General features: G+C 46.3%; 2 protein-coding genes across 2 annotated transcripts; one reads left to right on the top strand and one right to left on the bottom strand.

Moving 5' to 3' along the window:
• Positions 1-321: 321 nt before the first annotated feature.
• MAP3K13 (mitogen-activated protein kinase kinase kinase 13) lies at positions 322-10,777 on the top strand (the record flags this gene model as incomplete). The annotated part of the gene is made up of 9 exons (XM_009576646.1): positions 322-430; positions 1,400-1,509; positions 2,718-2,834; positions 3,361-3,498; positions 4,508-5,252; positions 6,678-6,748; positions 9,203-9,500; positions 10,192-10,289; positions 10,378-10,777. Coding segments are annotated over 9 exons (1,723 nt in total), but the record flags the coding sequence as incomplete, so codon positions are not given.
• A 4,481-nt stretch (positions 10,778-15,258) lies between these two features.
• On the bottom strand, positions 15,259-16,800 carry TMEM41A (transmembrane protein 41A; the record flags this gene model as incomplete). Its single annotated transcript, XM_009576645.1, has 3 exons — positions 15,259-15,726; positions 16,052-16,190; positions 16,696-16,800. Coding segments are annotated over 3 exons (465 nt in total), but the record flags the coding sequence as incomplete, so codon positions are not given.
• Between the last annotated feature and the right edge of the window lie 4 nt (positions 16,801-16,804).

The following is a 16,804-nucleotide window of genomic DNA, read 5'->3' as shown; positions in this document are numbered from 1 at the left end:
CTTCTTGACGAACAAGTTAGGAACAGTTTCAGTTTGTATCCTATCTTTCACTTTGTAATCACATTTTCCTATTTTAAATGGTTTTCATCTCTTTTGTTTCTTCAGAATAGTTCATCACAAACCAAAAACTGTATACAAAACAGCTCTAGCACGATAAACTCGTATTCAGCAAAGGAGAAAACCAGAAAAGCTCCTTTGCTCTAATCTGTCAGCTACACTATTCAGAGAATATGTTCTAGTGAGAAACCCTTTCAGAAGGGTAGGAGTAGCTAGCAATGTTAACCTCATCTCATGCTTGGGTACTTGTCTGTTTTGCTCCAGGCAGAGCAAGCCCCGGAATCGTCCCTCCTTCCGGCAGACACTGATGCACCTGGATATCGCATCTGCTGACGTGCTGGCTACTCCTCAGGAAACCTATTTCAAATCACAGGTAACTGGAGAATGGCTGTAGCCCATGGGTACTAGAGTTAGCTCCAGGGATCTGATTTCAGAGGCTGCATCAAGTACAGCAGAAGTCTAAATCCATGATTTCTGTTTGATTCTTGGGGAAAAGCAAACTGCTGGGTATTTGAAAATCTTTTACCCAAACTTTCACAGACTGAGACATCTGCTGACTGTAGTCAGAAACTCAATGTTGTCTCATTCACTTCTCCCTGAGACTGCTGACTTCAGATGTTCTGCTCCCAGCTGTTCTCCTGGTGTTGTTGTACAGGAGAGCACGAGACTGCTGACAGAGGAACTGCTGCATTTATAGTGAAGATGAGCAAGGCAGCCAGTGGGACAAAGAGCTGTTACAGGGCAGTGAAGGGACTCTGGGACTTTCAGGGAAGATCTAAAAGTATGTTCTTAGAGATTCCTCCAAGTCCTACCCAGCAAGCTATTGTCTGCTCCCAAGGAGGGAATGAGAATGAAACCTTGCCTCCAGTATAGAGGATCTACACAGTGTTGGGGTGTATGCAAGGAAGTGGGTACATTTATTAAAGCTGCAAGAACCAGGGCTTCAAGGGGTAAATCGAGTTCGTATCACCTTAGTGACAGTCATCGTTGTCATGAATATAGGTTTCCAAATCATAAGCCTTTCTGTTTACTTTAAATGCCGAAAGGGAAGAATATGTCTTAGGACGAGAACAGCTTTAGAAATTTCTGAAAATATTTTTTAGAAAATGCAGATATGTTTTAAATTATCTAATCGGAGCATAAAATTGGAAATACCATTTGAAAGTGCTGAAACTAAACATGCCGCAATGTTGTTACCCAAAATACTTCAGCTAACAGAAACATGTTTTCAACCCAAACCTGTAATTTTGCAGACACAAAGAATGTTGCCCAGGAGTTTTTCTTTGGTGCAACCAGGGTTCCCAATCCTTTGTAAATACCTGAAAGTAAATTGCTTCCCTAGGCTGAATGGAGAGAAGAAGTGAAGAAACATTTTGAGAAAATTAAAAGTGAAGGAACTTGTATCCACCGGCTAGATGAAGAATTGATTCGTCGTCGAAGAGAGGAGCTGAGGTCTGTTGACAGTCTTTTACGTTTACTGCTTACTTTTCCCATCCAGCTTTCTGTTCACCAGCTAACTGAGCCCAGCTCCCTCAGCTTCTCTTCACAGGGCATGTGCTCCAGCCCCTGACTGTCTTCATGCTCCTCTTGTACTGAGGACCCCAAAACAGCACTCGGTGTTCCTGGTGGCATAAATTTGGGCAGCCTAAATTCCTTGTGAGTCCAGAAACTGAAGCTCCCACGGGCATGCCCTCGGCCTTGAGCACTGCTTGGCTGATGGAAAGCTAGAGAGAGAGAGAAACAGTGGAAACTGTCCCTGCTCTTGGGCAGTCTGAACAGTTTTCTCCAGGCAAGACAGGCAAAGGCTTGTGTGTTTACCAGGGAATATTTCTGCCTGAGTTTTGGTGTTTGTGATAACAGCACTGAAGCAGGTACATCCATCTCAGTGGAAAATGCATCTTGCAGTTTGCTGTGAGCTGTCTCTGCCCTGATACTTTCTTTGGATTAGGTATTTCCAGAGAAGTAAACACACTCCGATTTATCAGCCCACTGAAATTCATTTTGAACATTAGACCAACTTAAAAATGAAAGCAGAATGTTTATTTTAGAAAGGAAAGTGTTATCTTCTGTGATACAAATTTGCAAATACAGTTATGACAGAGAAACATAAAACACTAAGTAGCAGTTCTATGTCAAACCTGAGAAACCAAAGGAAACCTTGTTCAGCCAGTTTGATGTAGTTGTCGATCAGTGTTCCCTAGCCCTAGGGAGCTTTCGATGGTCACATCTTTCAGCTGTGGTTCAAGATGTTTTCTGCCACTATACTGTAGCTGTAGGGGCATGTTGCTTTTTATGAAATACAAACAGATGACTTCTTTCCCTGTTTCTTTAGAAGCTGACTTAGCCCCTTCTCTGTGCAAACAAGATGATCAGGGCATGGTCAAAGGGCTTGTGGATGCGTGTGAGGCGTTTGCAGCTTCTCTAGTGAGAAGCGTTGCCCCTCTTTCAGGATGGTTAAACGCTTTCTAAATCGTATCAGGATTCATTGCTGTATCAAGCTCTTAATTGTCATTCACTGTCAGCTCTATCTGGGGTTCAGTGCAATACAGCTGGCAAATTTGACTTTTAGAAGGCCTTTTCCTAAAGCACCTGTACTTTTCCTTATTCTCTCTTGGTCCATGGTCATCAGATTGTGGAATAATTATTTTTCTGTTTTTCAGACATGCATTGGATATCCGCGAACACTATGAGAGGAAGCTGGAGCGAGCCAATAACTTATACATGGAGCTCAGTGCTATTATGCTGCAGCTGGAGGTCCGTGAGAAGGAGCTCATAAAGTATGTATCTCTGGGCATAATGGCATGCCGTGCACATGGCAATATGCATGGAGGAGGAAAAAAACCAATGCTTCATTTCTGAACTGCATAGTGGTACTTGTAGATTTAGTGTCCCCTGACAAACTTACAGGGTAAAGAAAGAGCTGAGAGGCCCCTTAAGAGTAGATTATTGCAGACCACTTAGTGCACATATCTTTACCCAGTGTTTACTGACTGGGAGAAAGGCACCTTTCCCGTTTGGTGTTGGCATCCTTTGGCCCCTTTGTAAAGAGAAAAGCAGTGCTGTTTTGGGACTATGCGCCAGGGCCCTGTTCCAACTGCCTGGTCTCTGCAGAGAGAATTTAGAAAATGACTGTGTCCTTTCCCAGAACAGCATGTTGTGTTGCACCCAGCCATAGCTGAGAAACAGGCATGCAGTGTGCTCGTGGTGGAGCTGTGTTTCTGTCCAGCGGGAGCTGCAGTTGGATAAAGAGAGAACTGATCTGTTGTGGTGTGGTTTTTTTTTTTTCTTTCCCCAATGTTTCAGGAGGGAACAAGCAGTGGAAAAGAAATACCCTGGGACTTACAAACGCCACCCAGTCAGACCAATAATCCACCCCAATACAGTGGAGAAGCTGATGAAGAGGAAAGGGGTCTCCCATAAACCAGGCAGCCAGACTAAACGGTAAGAAGTAACAACCTAGTTCTGTGCCAGGAACCAGTGGTGGATCCCCGTTGAGATGAGCAGGCAGCTTACTTCCCTTTGAGTCTGAACGCAACACAGGACAGGCCAAAGGGGTGTTAACTCCTGGGCCTGGTCTGATCCTCAGAGCCACAATTGTTTAATTATCTTAAGGTAAAAGGGATGTATCCTGCCATTCCTTCTATCTGGGCAGCTCTCTGGAACCGTTTGGTCCATATGATTTTTTCACAGATGATGGTGTTTTAACAGGAGGTGTCCGGTGTGTTGTCTCAAATTCCTAACTGTCCAAGCAAAGAGCAGTTAGATCATCCTTGACTGGAATGGTAGTAAGCAGGGTGAGGGATTGCAGAAATCAGCTAGCCCTCTGAGAGGATGGATTCATTGTTGAGGAATTAAATTGGGATTTGAGATTTGGGAATTCATACTGTCCTTTCAGCTATTTCTCTTCTGCATGTCTTTCAGAAAGTGAGATTTTTTTTTTTGGAGGAGTTGTCTATTTTATTCTTCCCTTTTCTGGGATTTCCAGGAGTTAGAGAGTCCTGACTAACACTGAATAATCACTTCTGAATTAATATCCACATGTGCTTCTGAAATGAGCAGGCTGATAACTATCAGCAGATTGGGACCCTATTGTGCTGAGCATTGTATATGCACATAGTATGAGGCATGCCCTAGACCAACATCTTAGGAGGCAGCTATTTTGGGAGCAGAATATCAAAATAAGAGCGGAAAAAGGAGAGTATGTGGCAGGTACTGGAAAAAGCAGCAAGAAAGGAGTATAGAGCATGATGGGCTGAACAGAAAGGACATTGAATGGAGAGAATCAAAGGAAACTAAATGCAGAAGTCAAACAGCTGAAGGGGAGGGAAGCCTGTAGATTTTAAAAAGCAGAGTGTGCACATGGCTATAGCTGCCTCTTCATCCTGGCTGTGAGCGGATGTCATTTCTTAGTTTGTGGTTTAATGTGTAACTTCTGCTGACTGTCTCTCAGGCCAGATCTACTGAAGTCAGAGGGCATACCCAGCACAGAAGCAGCATCCAATGGCTCGCCAGTCTCAGGAAGTCCCAAAATGTCAACACTGAGTGGCAAAAGCCGCTACCGCAGTAAGCCACGTCACCGCCGAGGGAACAGCAAAGGCAGCTACAATGATTTTGCAGGGATCTTGAAAAACCAGCCAGTGCAAGATGATGCACCCCCACCTCCACCTCATAATCATTCTCATCATCCCGGCCTACCGCAGCAACATGGCCACAGCCATCCCCATGGCCATCACTCACGGCTTCATGCCCACGGACAAGATATTGCCAACTGCGCAAACAACTTAAGGTACTTTGGCCCCGCAGCAGCGCTGCGGAGCCCTCTCAGTAACCACGCGCAAAGGCGGATGTCTGGTTCCAGCCCCGATCTCATCTCCGCTGCCATGGAAGCAGATTGCCGAAGGAATCTGGAGAGCAAAGAAAGCAAAGCTGATCATTGGGAGTGTTGCAAAACAGATCCATATAATTCCTGTCTTCAGTGCAGGGAAGAGGACAGTGGTCAGGTACAGATGTCATCTGTTGAAACAGGGATGAGCCATTCTCAGTCACCAACATCTGCTTCCCTATACGAAAATGCACAGTTCATTGAGAAGATGGAGGAAGAGGGCTTCAGCAACTGTAAGTCAGCGTCCGCCCTAGGCACTCCTCAGCACATGGCTTCCTCAGTGCTACCTTGCAAAGCAAGACCCCTTCAAAAGGTAAGGACAAAGCATAGTGATTTGGAAAAAACCAAAGCTTGCTTCTCTTTTCCCTTTCTACCAAAAGAAGGTGTGTAGCATAGGCTAGTGTCTGGATATAGAAGAGTAGCAAAGCCGTGTTTCCCATGCACATAGCAGTATTTACAACTTCATCTTAAAGAGATCGTGCCCATCTGAACTTTGCTTTGTGATCTGGACATACTTTTAAAATCAATTTTATTGAGAAGTACTGTAGGCATATCAGGGCATACTGCTAATAATGAGGGTTATCAAATGCGGTTTTGGTAGGGCCTAGTTCTGTTACTTGCAGTTTAGCCAGTTTTTGTTTGAGCTGAAACTTGGTGCACTGCATTTTTTGTTGTTGAAACAGTCTCAGTGTTTTCAAACCTTTCTCAAAACAAAGGAAGGCGTAAATGCATTCTTTTGGTGATGTTAAATATCATGTATCAGTTTCACTGAGAATCTGTAGCGCTACTGTGCCTCGGAACAGAAATTCGACATTTGCCATGGTCTTGGGGACATGCTTTTTGCTGCACCTGCCAGAAACTGTCCCCCTTGACCAAACGACATAGTTCTCATGTATTCTGTGAAGATTTTGCAACAGTCAGAAAGATGTTACGGCACGGTTGTACAGAAACGGTTGTTCTTCATTCCTCCTGCTTCCATCCAGGTTGTGAGAGAAGTAGAAACCAGTCTGAGTGGAGTTCAAAGAGCAGGAAAACTGGGCCTGAGTGGAAAAGTGAAGGAAAAGAGGATGAGTACCAGACCAAGAGCGTGGGGCCAGAATGAAGGCAGGAGGAGGACCTCATATTACAAGGGAAGGGGATGAGATAAAGGCTGAGTCTGAACCAGGGGTTGGCAGGTTGGATAGGATGGAAGGAGGCTGTAAAAACCAAGAGTGCAGGGGGCGGATTTTTATGTGAAAAGGAGAATAAAAGGCTCTGTGCTCACTGAGGTAGAGAATGAAACAAAACTTAAGTTTTCCTAGTTGGTGAAACCCACCAGCAAAGGCTGTGTCATCCCCCATCCTGCTCTGTGATGGGCTTATGTAGAAGAGGGTCGAAGTTGTAAAGCCAAGAGTGCCAAATCAGCTCAATAATTTATGTGGATTTTTGTGTGATACTAATGACTTGATTTGCTTCTGTAAAAATCCGGAACGTTATGTACTCATTGCCTGCTAAAGTACTCCAGTGTATTTCAAAGTCAATCACTCCAAATTCAGAAATGCCAGCATTAAGACTGCCTGAAATAATCTCATGGTGAGAAGACGTCTGAGTCAGTTTTCACTGATAGGCAAGTTATTTTTTTGATTGTTGCAGCCCGTTGACACAGTGACTTTGTCCTGGAGGGCCAAGGGGCAGCCATGTAGTTGCTTGTTTGTTCCTTCACAAATGTGGTATCATTCTTGTCCTTGTTTTCTGCCAGAGCGGTGATGACTCTTCAGAAGAGGAAGAGGGCGAAGTAGACAGTGAAGTGGAGTTTCCTCGTAGACAAAGGTAAAAGGTGAATTCACTCTAATCTCTCTTTGGTGGGACAAAACTCAGGAGGAGAACTGTCATAGCAGCTGCACACCAGCATTGAAACTGTGGAAGGTGCTGGCAAAAGAACAGAATCGCATTCAGTGCGTCCCATCTGCCCTCAGTGATCCTCCATGTTCGCTTGCTGTTTTCAGCCTGTTCTGAGATGTTTTCTCCAGCACAGCTTTTCTGCTGCAGGCTGTTTGTAGCACAACTTGATCACACTTGGTAACATTATTCAGCCTATAAAAATAAGTGCTGCATCTGTTTCACCAGAATCAGACTTACTGGAACTCTTTCAAATGTCGTTTATTAACTGTTGCTGCAGTGGGGCTGACTCCAGCATCTTCGTAGTTGAATTTAAGTAGGATTGAAGAGCTAGGTGACAAAACAGCAGATCAAATTTGGTGGTGTTGCATGTAAAATAAGAGATTTGAGGGGGCATTCCTACCTAAGCATATGTAATAGCGGGCTTTACAGTCCTGTGCTCAGGAAAGAGATCATGGCATTGGTGCAGTAGTTTTATGAAAGCAGCTGCTTGAAGTGCAGAAGTGATCTCCAGTGGGCAAATAGGTTAAGGGTCCTTAGGAAAGGAGCAGAGAAGAAAATAAAAGCTTATCTGCTGTTGTATACATCCATGGCACACCTGCAGCTTGAATCCTAAATGCCACCTTCATTGCTCCAGCTCAAAGACCATGGTAAAATTTGAAAAGGTACTGAGAAGTGTGACAAGAATGGTTAGAGATGGTTTCCGTAGAAGAAGAGATGAAATCCATGAGGAAGGTTTGTCTAGCAGGGGAGAGGCGATACTGGAGGTGCATGAAATTGTGATTTGTGTGGAGAAAATAGACAAGGAATGATTCTTCACATTCATGTTACGGACACCTAGTGAAGCAAACAGGGGGTTTAAAATGGACAGAAGTGAGTGCTTTTTCCATCCAAAATATTTTCAGATGTGGAGCTCCTTGTCAAGGATGCTGTGGAAATCAAAACATAAACAAGTCATAAGTTAAATATATGGCGTGTAGATCCATCAATGGCTGTTAAGCATTGTCATCCAGGTTTGATCTTCAGCTCAGAAGTCTGATTTACTGAATGGTACAAACCAGGAAGATACACCAGGAGAAGGCAGGCTCTGTGTGCATACCCTGTTCTCATACTTCTCCCAGATTATCTCTTCCCTGCCTAGGGTTGGAGACAGAACGCTGGGCTCGATGAGTTTTCTGACTCATACGGTTCTTGTGTGATTGTTGCTTCTTCTGTGATTTACTAACTTGGAAGACAAATTGCCTTTCCTGAATTCAATGTGATGACCTGTTATGGGTCTCCTGCCATGTTCAGTCAACTGATATTTTGTACCATTACTGTTGAATCCTGGCATGAGGTGATTTCCACATTCAAGTAACTGTGAGCTTATTTTTTGAACGCACATACCTAAATTCGAGCCTGGCTGTTGGGATCACTGCCAGTTGATGCAGATATTCCCAGTTGAATTAGCTTGAACCCTACAGTACAGCCTTTCTTTAGGAAAAAGGACTGATAAAGAAAAATATGCTCCAGGGCAGATCAGCTGCTATGAACATGTAGCAGACAAGACCAAATAAGAACAGATGAATTTAAAGATGCAGATCTTGAACTAAATCATTCAAAAGGTGGTAGATTTCCATAGCTCCAAGATGTGAAAGGCAGCCCAACACTTTGCAGAGCTCTTGCTGCCAGCCTTGCAGATCAGTTATGACTCAGCTGGAGGTGTGTTCTTCGGGTGGGAAGAGGCTCTTGGAGAGTTGGTGTAAAGCCTTTTCTAGGGATAGGACCTGTTTTGCTCAAAGACATTTTTGGAAGGATCAAGCCCTTAGCCCAGTGTGGAGAAGCGACCAAGCAGTATTGAGTGCACTGTGCCTGAGCGGTATCTGCTAGGGAGAACACGATTGAGCAGCCTGGGCTGTCTGTTACAGTGAGTAAGCCCTGTTCTTGTTGTGCTGAAGATGCCAGTTAAAAGTAGAGGTGCAAAAATCTGCTCTGCATTGCATGCTTCAGAAAGGAAGATGAGAGATTTGCCAGGGGAACCTGTGTAAGGATGTAGCAGCCACTCTGCATTCACTGCACTACTAACGTTGTGAGGGTTTTGATTGCGATATATGTCTCGAAAGAAAGCTGGTACCCTTGCTACACGTCAGAAACAGATTTCCTGCGCTGCGCTGGCTCTCCAGCTCATTCTTACTCTGTGCAGTGAGAGCGTGCGCAGAAACCTGTCCACTGAAAAGCTGTAACTTTTCTAGCTGGCAGCGGGCTCCTGGGGACAGGCTCACCCAGGGCTGAGTGGGCACCAGGAGTGGGGTCTGTTGAAGCCAGTTGTAGCAGGGTAGCCGAACACAGCACCCAGGAAATTGCTTTTCCTCTGCAATCAGAGGGATTTTTTTTCCTGGTTTGCAGACCTCACCGCTGCATTAGTAGCTGCCAGTCCTACTCAACCTTCAGCTCGGAGAACTTCTCTGTGTCAGATGGAGAGGAGGGGAACACAAGCGATCATTCGAACAGCCCAGATGAGCTGGCCACCAAGCTGGAAGATGAGCTGGCTGAGAAGCTGGAGGACATGTTGTCCCAGACTCCAGAGATCCCCATTGAAATCTCCACCCAGTCTGATGGGCTTTCAGACAAAGAGTGTGCTGTGCGAAGAGTCAAGACTCAGATGTCTCTGGGCAAACTTTGTGCAGATGAACACAGCTGTGAGGTGAGTTGTAAGGTTAGCAATCCCCCCTTCCTTCTATTGAGTAAAAAAAAAAAAAAAAGTTATGGAAAGGAATCCAAGGGTCAGAAATGAAAAAGGATGACTGCCTAGGAAATGCTGTGGTAGATGTCCTACAGCAAAGCAACTGCTTAAATACCCAGTCTTTCTCATACTTGGCCAGATGAGTAGACGGGGGAAAGTAGCACGAACAAAGCTGAACATAATTTGCTGGTCAAGATGAGTGTGATATTGGGAGGCTCTCAGATTTGCAGTTGCATTAAGTGGGATAAAAAATAGCACATAAAGCAGATAATGAAACGGAAGGGATATAAACTATCTGCCTCAAACTTATCCATTGGCAGCCTTGCTGACGAAGCTAGAATCATTTTCTTCCTTTTACTGTCTTTCAAGTGTTTGGGAGGGGTAGGGCAGAGCCTGCTGCACCATCTTCTCATAACTCCGTCTGTGTTTGATAGTGCTCTGACCAGATATTTTTCTGCTGTCCCCTCATTGAGGGGAGACAAGTGACCTTTGGTAGGGCGATTGTGTGCTCTTGATCTCTCCTGTGTGCTGCCAATCTCTCCTTCTCTGCTGGTGGTAACCTTTGCCTGTCTGCTGTTACAGATTGGGATGGTGTGGTTGATCTACAGTGCAGGAATGTTGCTCACATCTTCCCTGTCCTTTTGCTTTGCAGAACCCAGCACAGTTTGGAGAATCAGACTGTGACTCTTCTGAAGGGGAGTGTTCTGATGCCACAGTCAGGACCAATAAGCCCTGCAGCTCTGCTACTTGGTAATACAGATCTCCCCCAAAGCTTCCTGATACTGGCATTTTGATTTCCCTGAGATTCCACTTCATTCCCCTCCATCACACTTTACAGGAAGAGAAGATGCTTCTCCTTCCCACCCCAGGAGTGATTTGCAATAACCTGAATCTCTGGAAAATGTCCAAATGAAATTAATTCTCTTTGAGCATTTCAATCAAGAATGGCAGGGATGTATTTTATTGAATAATCTAGTTACTGTAACATGGATATTTATTTTTTTGACATTTTAACACTTTTTACTGTAAAGAGTGGATTGTATTTATAGACACACAGACTTGTTGCAAAAAAAAAAGTTCAGAAAGCAAGCACACTACAGAGAACATCCTGGGAGTCCTGCCTGGACAGCTTTGTGTACAAACACGGGGGGATTCTCTTGCTGCTTTCACAGGGGACCAGGCCTCGTGGCCCTGAAGAATGGAGAACAGATCAAGAAAACTAAACCACTCAGTCTTATCAAATGAGGAAGCATAAAAAGACCTTACTATAGGGTAACCTGTGAACAAAGCGTATTCAGTATAACCAGCTGGGTCATTTTTAATCAGAAGGTGGACATGTTCCTGGAGAAAATTGGTACTGAGGTGCTAACATCCAGGGTCTTCTGAGTCGATACATCCCCAGGAATGTAATAGTGGGTTTTATTTTAAGGATTTTTAGTTTCTTTTTTTAATCAGCATTTTGTTGTGAGATCCTGCAAATGTATTCTAACCTCGTCCTCTCGAGAATTGGTATAAGAGCACTTCTTAACATCGTCCTTGCTTCACTCTGGCAGTGTCGATCTCCAGTTGAGCAGGGAAACCTCTTTCAGATGCAGTGTGCCATTTCCCAGTTTACTTCCTCCTCTTACCTCCTGTCTGTTTCAGTCAGTCAAAGAAATCAATCAAATCAGTGTTGGAAAAGCAAGAACTTGCAAACCGTGGAAAGCACATTCTGCAGAGCCTCAGCATTCTTCTGGGGAGGAAACTGGAGATGCCTGTACTGGACTTGGAGAAGCAGTCTCTCACCTACAACAGCATCGATAACCAGCAGAGAGCTGTGTGTTGAGGGGGAAGACTGGGAATCACTGGCCTAGATAAGAGCATCAGCCCTGCTCTGTCTCCTTATTCACTGTACATTCTTGAAAGCATTAACAGCTGCCTGCCCTTCATGTCAGGCTTTGTGCAAAACAAGTTGCACAGGGAATCTTGATGGTGGCTGTGGCACAGCTGTGTCTCAGGTGTACCCTGAGGCTTCTGTTTCTCCTTCAAGCTGAAACTCTGCAGGTGAAAGTGAGGATAGTACTGGTATGTGCATTGGCAGATGAGAAAAATTTGTTTTCTGATAGAACTCATAGTGCCTTCCCTTCAAACACTACTCTTCTAAATCAATATTTAAAGAGAACAAAACGATAGAGCACGTTCCCCCCCCACCTTAGCTGATGTCCCCCTGCAAGAGCTTTCACTCTGCCCTTCCTAGCGTGCTGGCTGGCGCGGCTGTGCCATGCGTGTCTGGTGCACGGCCACGCTGCTGGGTGCTGCTCTGCAGACTGGCACACCAGCCTGAGATGAATGGCAGGAATGGACCATGGACAGGTACTTCTGTTGCTTTGTTTGTTTACATTTTATGTTAAAATATTGGTTTGAATTTAACTGTGGTAATTTATAGCCTCATGGCAAAATGAAGGAAAATGTCTTACTTATACAGAGAGCAGTATTGTATGAGTTAAATTATCCCATATTTTTAAATTTTTGTAGCTGGACTACACACAGATCTTAAGTTATGATGTTATTTTATTATTTATTATCATTTCTGTCGATCAGAAGGTTGGCTTCACCGCTAGCACAATTGTAATCTGTTTGTGTGATGTTACCTTCTCCCTGGTTGCTGGGGGGGATGGGAGCAGAGCTGGTCTCAGTGGCTGTCAGTAGCTGCCGCCTCTTGTGATTTCCAAGGATGCTGTTACACCGGGGCAGAGAACCTGTCAAGGCTGGTCCAAGAGGGATGGATGCAGTCAGCTCCCTGGGCCCTGTGATACTCCTCGTGGTCGATGCTGCAATTTGCTCGTGTTGCCAGTAGAGTTGGCAGCCCCCAAGCTGGTGGGGAATGGTGATCAGGGAGCGAGTGGCTTTTGGATTGATCACAAAGTGAATAACCATCACAAGATCCCCTGGCAAGAGCATCCAAAAGGACAAACGGAGAGGAAGGCAATGGCTCCGGGCAGCGGGTACGAGATCAGGTGTGGACAGCAGTGGATCCACATGGTGGATCACCCGTGCAGGACCAAACAGGCTGCTGGAGAGGAGAGGGAGCGACCAGCTCGCCCCTGCCTGCAGCAGCAATACTTAGCTCTGGGTGGAGGCAGAATGCGGGGGGGAGCGAAGCTCTTTTCTGGCTTGTTTCTTGTTTCCTCTCTCTTCCCATCCCTCATTCCTCCTCCCAGATGTTCTCTGTCTCTCGGCCAGTGGCAGGAGGAGGTGGTAGGGCCAGAGATGGCTTCGCTATCGTGGTGTGAGAGGGGTCTTGGTGTGGAAGGAGGTGGTGCAGATGGTCACTCAGGAGGCTGGAGGCTGGGATGCAGGCATTTAGCAGTGGAGAGCTGTGTGCACACAAAGAGGAAGACCAAACTATTGCATAAAGAGAGGTTGAGAACTACCATCAAATGTCCCCCGCAGCAGAGGATGCCAGGCTTTACGCCTCTGGAGAGACTCTGCCACTCAGATCTGGCAGGCTTCCTGAGCTCCAACAGGCAGGGCCTGTTGGCTGCCTGCGGGCAGCCCGATGTCAACCCAGTCCATGGCCCTGTGGTACCCGCTGCCTGTGGGCAGCACTGGTGCCGTAGGGCAGCCCTACAGCAGTAGGGCTAAAGCAGAGCTGCCTCCAGCTCAGGCCCGTCCGAGTCTCCGTGCAGGGACTTCAGTCTGTGATGATTCAGTCCCTAACAAAAAGATCCCAGAGGGGTTTTGGTAGCTGTGGTCTGCTTAGAGCTCCTCCACTATGTGGTGAAGCTCCTCTGGGCTTGCAGAGAAGCATAGAAGCTTTGATGTGTGGGATTTTGGGACCCTTCTGGGCCAGCTGTCCCAGGCGTGTGCCGATTCCTCCCCGTCCTTGCCCGAGGACACGCTGGCCCATTCTGCAGCCTGGAGAAAGCAGAGTTGAACCCTTCAGGTTGTCTGCTGACACACTTGGCTCTAGTTTCTTTACATGCCCGGGTCATTGCACTGTTACAGTCCAGCGTCGCTCCTCGTAACTGCTGCCTACATGCAGCGTCCCTCTGGGACTGCCGTAGGGCTGCTCCCCCTTGCCTAAATGCGTAACCTGCGGAGGTGTAATCCCAGCCTCCCCCTGCACACTCATCTCGTGCCCTCGGCAGTGTGTGGGCAGGGGTGGCTCAGCAGCCCCTTGCATTCCTAGGACGGTTGCTGCCAGTTCTGCAGGGGGTTATATAGGCATTTTCCTTAGTGAAACCTACCCAGAATTGCACATGGACGTGATCTCCACGTTGCTGTATGGGAACCTCTGCTGCGGTTCCTTGCACTTTCTTTCCTAGCAGGGTATGGGGCTGAGAGGCATAAATCAGCCTGCTTCCTCCTCGCAGTAACACCGCATTTGCAGGACAGAAGTAAACCGTGGGTTCCCTTCAGCATCCTGACTGCCCTGATGCAGTTCTCATGGCTCCTGACAGCTCCTGAACACTAGCCTAGATTTTCTCCCAGAGCTGAATGTTGCCTTCCCCACTGTCGTGTTAAGTAACCATTTCATCTTGGCCCTGTCCAGTAGTGTTCATCTCTCTCCTCCCTGCTCTGCGGATTCCTGATACAAACTTGATTTTTTTTGTATTGAACAGTGTACAGTGATGGAAACAAGAATGACTATCAAAGCAAACAATGCATGGAATAAAAAGCCAGTGTACTTCAATGCTTCTCAGGCTGGTCTGGTGATCTGGGAATGGTTTCTCATGTACTTTGGGATAATGTAATGAAGCCTTTTAATAACTAACATGATGTTTGCGACCATGACTTCTCATCCTGGGAACCTTGCTGTCCTACTCAGTTCCTACCCTGCTGGTGGGGAAGGTAAAATGGATGAAGGATTCACTCTGTCAGCTTCCCGAGTGCTCCAGGGTCTCCCATCAGCCCCCTTCCATGCCAGAAAGTTTACTTTATCCTCTGAGTGGAGGGCAAACTCATGGAGAGTAGAGCAAGGAGGTGCAAATACCAAAAACCCAGGAGCATATTCTTATCCCTGGAGGCTACTGTTCTCCAGCAACTGGGACAGAGCCTACCTGCTAATTTGGAAACCTTCTAGTTATACATGAGCAAATGTGTAGGTTTAAAGGTGCTTCTCAAGGACAAATCACTGCCAGCCAGGCACATCTATTCCTTTTTTTTTTCCCCTTTAATCTTTGTGGGGAGCAGCAGCCACTGACAGACCTCAGAAGCAATCTTTTGTGTTCTGACATATGAATGATACATACAGGCAGCTCATAGCTGGCCCCAAATCCTGAACAACTTTGCTGGAGGGTGCGCTTACTGAACATCTGAATGACAGAGGAAGAGTCTTCTACAACTGTGCAAGCTCTGCTGCAGAAGGTGCAGGGACCCTGAAACATCATTACTTTTTACTCAAGTTGGTACTTGGACTACTGCACCTAACAGCACAGAAGCGCATGGTTCGTCACTTTAGGCCAAAAATGCTAAGTAAGTATGGGTTTGGAGAGGATGGAGTAGGACCTGCCTAGAGCTGGGAAATGCTGCTACTAGAGTGGTAGTGAAAAATAGCCAAGGCTTTTGGTATTGCAGCTGAGCAGGAGCGCGGTGCTTGGGCCCCGTGTTGAAGAGCTGGGAGGGCCTAAGGGGTTCTGATTTGCCTTCCTCACGGGATGCTAATACTCCTGATTTTTTTTGCCATTGCTAATGCATTTGCAGTGGCCTGGCAACACTGGGGACACAGGCTGATTTAAAGGAAACAGGCAAATGAACTGAAGTGTTCACAAAGCCCCTGTATAGTGCTCTCCGTGCAGATACATGCACAGTTAAACATTCATTAAAAGTAAGAACCTTACACCTCCTCTTAGACGAGAAGAACGATTAAAAACTGCAATTGTCCTTGGTCCATGGTGGCACAGAGCATGCAGAATATAACCTACAGGAACAGAGACCTGCAGCTTTTGCGAGGCAGTCCCCCAACATCTGGGGCACCTGAGCCATCACAAGCTCTTTTTGCCATTGAGTAACTGAGCATGCTTGTTTTCATCCAGCTTCAAGTGCTTCTTGCTGTATTTCTTGATGAGGGTCCCTGGTATCAATGCTACCACAGCCATCGCAAGCAGTTTGAGCAGCGTGTCCCAGGAGAAAATGGCATCCAAAGAGGTGATTTGTGACAGAATGGCTCCTGTCTGCACACAGATGAAATTATATGGTGTAAGACCTGAAAGAATCAGAGCAGAAAAGCAGCCTGTTAGCATCCCCCCCATGTAAAATTACCTCAGATATGCCCTTGCCCAAGGCCAGACGCAGACACAGGTCTGTGTTCGTAACGGAAAGAACGGGGTACAATTCAAAACTTTGGTTGGTGACGCACGCATATTTGCAAAATGCTCTGAGACCTCTGAGTATAAGGGCAGCACGAAGGCAAAAAGTTAAATAGGGCAGAGTGACAGCTATGACCCTGCCGCTCTGCCTTCCCCAGCTCGGCATCCTACCCAAGGCTCTGTGATGAGGAGAGAGGCAATGTCACACTCCCCAGGCCTTACCGATGAGAACGGAGAAGAAGAACTGGGACACAGGGATGTTTAAAATGGGAGCTGAGAGATTCAGAAACCAGTTTGGTGTCATGGGGAACAGCCTCAGGAACAACAGGAAGAAAAATAAGCAGCTCCTGTTCTCTTCTACCTGCCAAGAGAAATATTCCAAATTATTTCTGCTCTTCAGACAGCAGTAACATCCGAATGTCCACGATACTAAAGTGAGTTTAAGTTTTCTTCTAACATGCCACAACATAACTGAACTGATGAAAAGCCGCAACTTTACGTATGTATGGGAGCCTAATGGTGAGCCAGCCCCTTCCATGCAAGCCGTGAAAATGGGATCTAACCTGAATGAGAGATCAGAAGCGAACAGCAGAACCACCTCCAACTGTACCACGCGGCACAGGATGGGTGGAGGCAGTTCTGGAGCACAGCAGCTTCCCAATCAATCCATTATCTTACTTCTGATTTTCCTTGGGATCTGGGATTTTCCACGCACCCCCTTTGCAAACAGGCTTGCTCCCAAGAGAGCAGTCTGCTCCTAGATTGTGTCAGAGGAGGCCCGATGCATCCCCTACACGTATTCATTTTTTTTGCTAAGCCAACCCAAAAGGCAGCTCTCCCAGGGGGCATTCCGGGTGTCTGCTTACCTTTCTTTGCAGCAGAGCCACTTTATCAGGAAAGTAGTGGACGACGAACTGCTTTCCGAACGCGGCAGAGAGCAGGTAGCAGAAGGTCGCTCCCACAGACGTTAGGGCC

The sequence above is a fragment of the Fulmarus glacialis genome, unplaced genomic scaffold (assembly GCF_000690835.1).
Source record: "Fulmarus glacialis isolate BGI_N327 unplaced genomic scaffold, ASM69083v1 scaffold16184, whole genome shotgun sequence".
Taxonomy (NCBI): domain Eukaryota; kingdom Metazoa; phylum Chordata; class Aves; order Procellariiformes; family Procellariidae; genus Fulmarus; species Fulmarus glacialis.
This window is presented reverse-complemented; position numbering and strand designations above follow the sequence as displayed.